Source organism: Muscardinus avellanarius (assembly GCF_963383645.1).
Source record: "Muscardinus avellanarius genome assembly, chromosome: 1".
NCBI lineage: Eukaryota > Metazoa > Chordata > Mammalia > Rodentia > Gliridae > Muscardinus > Muscardinus avellanarius.
In genome coordinates, this window is record NC_137786.1 from 180616474 (window position 1) to 180620938 (window position 4465).

The 4465-nt window shown below is 34.6% G+C and overlaps 1 protein-coding gene across 1 annotated transcript; it reads right to left on the minus strand.

Annotated features, from left to right (window-relative positions):
* Window positions 1-3169: 3169 nt before the first annotated feature.
* Window positions 3170-4120, minus strand: LOC308267531 (olfactory receptor 52P1-like; the record flags this gene model as incomplete). Its single annotated transcript, XM_080702319.1, has 1 exon — window positions 3170-4120. The coding sequence occupies one exon, from the start codon at window positions 4118-4120 to the stop codon at window positions 3170-3172; it is 951 nt and encodes a 316-aa protein (XP_080558445.1).
* Window positions 4121-4465: the final 345 nt, after the last annotated feature.

The window sequence follows — 4465 nt, forward strand, 5'->3', positions numbered from 1 at the left end:
GAATTGTCCAAGCTAGAATAGAAAATTAATGTCAGATTTTTTTCTGTGAAACCTTTTCAAGTCTGCAGGGACAGAGTAAATTTTTTCTTCTTGAGATATTTTATTAATGTTCCTAGCAGAGATTTAGGTAGACAGCACATTTTTCTCAATGAGTGTTTCTTCACTACCCTGTAAGAAATTGTGTTGTGATATACTTCATGTTCATACCCATCTGTGTATAGAATTCAGCCAAAGAAGATGGTCAACAAAGGTTTATTGAACACAGCATAAATTACCTCTAATGAAGAATATTGTTTTTCTAATAATTTATGTTTTTGTTGCTGTTTGTTTGTTTTGGGTGCTGGAAATTGAACTCAGAAGGATGGTACACCTAAGCTGAATCCTAAGCCTATTTATTTTTTATTTTTTATTTATTTATTTTTTTTGGTGGTACTGGGATTCCTGGAAGCCCTTCTACCTCCGGACTACACTCCCAGACCTATTTTATTTTTGGAAACAAGGTCTCTTAAGCCAGCACGGCTGGCTTCGAACCTGTCTCTGCCTCCCAAGTGCGGGAATTACAAGCATGCGCCACCACACCCGGCTCTAAGCCTTTTTTAAATTATTATTTTGAAATTGAGACTTACTAAATTGCTGAGAGACTTTCTAAATTGCCTTGAACCTGTGATTATTTCCATCTCAGCCTTCTAAATACTGGTATTACAAGTGTGTGCCACCATGCCTGGATTATCCATGTTTTTGTAAATCCTTATTACATTGTTCTTATTTATAAATCACCATAAATCTATGAATCATTGATCTACATTTTCAACTTACTATAATTGAGTCTATGAATTTCTTTAAAATACAGTAGTAAAGTTTCTCAAAAATTAAAAAGAGAATTATCATATAATCCAGCAATCCTGCTTCTGGATTTATATTAACAGATATGAAATACAGTCTTCAAAGGGAAAATTTTACTTACATCTTTATTGCAACATACTCACAAAAGCCAAGGTGTGAAAACAACCTAAGTGTCTACTCACAGAAAAGTGGATAGAGAATTCATGGTCTGTAGATAAAATGGAATATAATTTAGTTTTAAATAAAAGGGAATCCTTTCATTTGTGTCAACATGAATACAGCTGAGGATATTATAATAATTGAAATAAGTTAGACATAGAAAAATGTTCCATGATACTAATTAACTTTGGAATTTCTGTGAGTCAAATTTTAAGAAAAGGAGGGTTGAATGGTGATTGCTAGAGGTTGAGGATGAGTGAAAAGGAAATATCTTGGTAATAGGTAAAAACTTTTATTAGTAAGATGATTTGCTATAGAAACCTAATATTTAGCAAGGTAACTGTGTGTAGTAATAATGCGCATATTGAATATTAGAAATACTAAACATTTGCTGAGAATATTTCTAAAGTTTCTACATACATACACACTGGTTATTTGGCTAATCTTGTGAGGTTAGTTTAATTGTATAAGTTATTACAAAAGAAATATTTATATCAAAACACCACCCTGTCAACTTTCTGTGCTTAAATACACACAATTGTTTTGTCATTTATACCTCAAGAGTTAAAAAATAGCTAATTGGTGAATCTACACCTATGTTTAATTCTTCTTCTTATCAGTATTAACATACCATTCCCAAAGAGAAACATAGACCTAACTACAAATCAGTAAGATAGAAAAAATAGGAAAAAATATATGGCTTCCAGTTTTCTCAGATTTTTTCTTGTTGTAAAAATGGTAATGATAAATTCCAAATGTCTTTGAATGTCTTAAGCTAAATTTTTTATTGCTTTTGGTCTTGACATTTCCCAGTAAATACCTGGACAGTTTAAGGCATACTTCTGAAACTATATATGCAGACACAGAGGTAGGGAGATGGAAAAACAAACACAGATGTAGATATATTTTTAAATAATTATAAAGTTTGTGAGGACATGGAGTGAATTTATAAGTTCATTTTTATTAGTAATTTATATTAAATTAAAAATGTAAGATAAATAAAATATGATTTCAGCCCAAATATCTATTCTCTAAAACATAGGTAAATTGATAAATGTCTTTTAAGAATAAAGTTAGGCTGAGGGTGTGGCTCAGAGGTAGAGGGTCCCTGATTCAATCTTTTGTGCCCCAAATAAAAAAATAACAAAGAGAAAAAAATCCCATAAAATGTTATTTAAAATATTGACGGTATTAAAAATGTTCACTGAATGCAAAGATAAATAAGAGAATATTGGGAAGCACACATCAACACCTTGAGGAAAGGCAATGTATGAAACAGAAGAATGCTACATTTTTTCTGTAGCAAACAGAATTAACTGAAGATTATGCCATAGAACTAGTCCCTGTTGGGTTTTCAGCCTTTTTATTTTTTATTTATTTTTTACTTTTTAAGTTTCATTATTTTAGAAGGTTCAAAGCCACACTGTAGCTCAAGACCCACCTGCCCCTGTGACATTGACAGCATATGAACCTGGCCAGAGTAAGGTCCATTATGCAGAGACATTACTGAATTGTTTCAATTGTTTATTTTGCATATATCTTTAAAATAATACATTCACATGGTTGAACTCAACAATTTCCTGCTTTTCCTGGCCTATTGTTCCTTGAGCTGTATATTGTGATGGTTATTAACATATTGCTGAATTTGCCTTGAATATGATTGTTTCTTGACTTATGAATTTGAGGCATTATCTATTGAACAAATATAATCAATCTCAAAAATTTATTATTTAACTCTTCTAAATGGAATATAAATTTTATCTGAAAGTTGAAAATCAATATTTAGTATTTGTATTATTCTAATTGTTTTAGAAATTATTCATCTCAGAGATCACACCAATTCTGGTTTTTATAATAAAAACTTGTTTTTCCTGAAAAAAAAATTATCACTAATGTACTATGACTTCCTAAGTTAGATTTTGCCAACAAAGGCTTTACGTGTTTCTTTCTGTTTGGGGTGAGGTGCTAGGGATTAAATCCAAGGAATAGTACGTCTACACTAATCTCAAGTCTTATTTAATATTTTGTTTTGAAATGGTGTCTCACTAAGTGAGAGTCTAAGTTGCTTAGATGGCTTCAAACCTAAGATCCTCCCGTTACATCCTCCCAAAGCGTGAAATTAAAGGAAGGTGTCAGAAAGATTGGCTCACAGATTCTATTTAATAGTTCATTTTTCTGATTTCTTGATTGGGAAAAAGAGACCTACCACCCGGTCCCGAATCTGCTTGGTTTTGACACCATACACCAGGGGATTGGCTGTGGGAGGCACCAGAAGGTACACACTTGCAAAGATTATATGGACACTCGGAGGGACCTTCTTGCCAATGCGGTGAGTCAGGAAGCTAAACAGTGCAGGTGTGTAGAGGATCAGAATGGTGCAGACGTGGGCAGCACAGGTGCCCAGTGCTTTTGAGCGCGCATTCTGGGAAGAGAGGCGGAAGACCGCTTGGAGGATTTTGATGTAAGAGGTGGCTATGAGCATTAGGTCTATTATTGTCACTGAAAGAGCCACTGAGATCCCATATGCTCTGTTAATGAAGGTGTTGGCACTGGCCAACTTCACAATGGCCATGTGCTCACAATAGGCATGATTGATCACATAGTTTGTATGGTACGGTAGTCTATTAATGAGTAAAGGACCAGGCAGAGCCATAAATATAGCTCGGCTCACACACATTAGACCCATCTTAATGACCATCGATGTTGTCAGGATGCTTGTGTAGTGCAGAGGGATACAGATAGCCACATAGCGATCAAAGGCCATGGCAACTAGCATGGCTGATTCAATAATGCAAAGGGCGTGGATAAAATACATCTGCACTAGGCAGCTATTAAAGCCAATCCTGTGATCATCAAACCAGAAGATGCCAAGCATCTTGGGGGCTGTGGAAGAGGCAAGAGCCATGTCATTCACTGCCAGCATGCAAAGGAAGAAATACATAGGCTGGTGGAGGCTTGGCTCTAGCTTGACAGTGGTGATGATTACACTGTTCCCCAGCAGGGTTAGGCCAAAGAGAACGAAGACAGGGATGCCAAACCAGCAGTGATAGTCTTTCAAGCCAGGAATACCAACTAGGAAGAAAGAGGAAAAGTGAAAATGTGTTGCATTGTCAAACATGTTAAAAATCCAGATGTTCCATGGTTATTACGAAGTAGCCAAGTAAATTCCCAATGGGGTGATATCAGGTTAACAAAAGGATTCTTGATGGTCCTGCATGTGGAGATTCCAGAAACACTCTACAATAGCCTTTCTGAAGATCTGGCTCTTCCATCAGCCCTTAGTGAAATCACTTCATCATTTTGAGCCCTGTTATCTTCATCTGCAAATAAGAAAATAAAATTAAGTTTTTTTAATTTTTTTTAATTTTCTAAATAGTTTTATTTATTCTATTATTTAATTAGTATCATCTACATAGAAAATAGATAATAACATGCTTCCATCATTGAACTCAAAGGTTTTTAA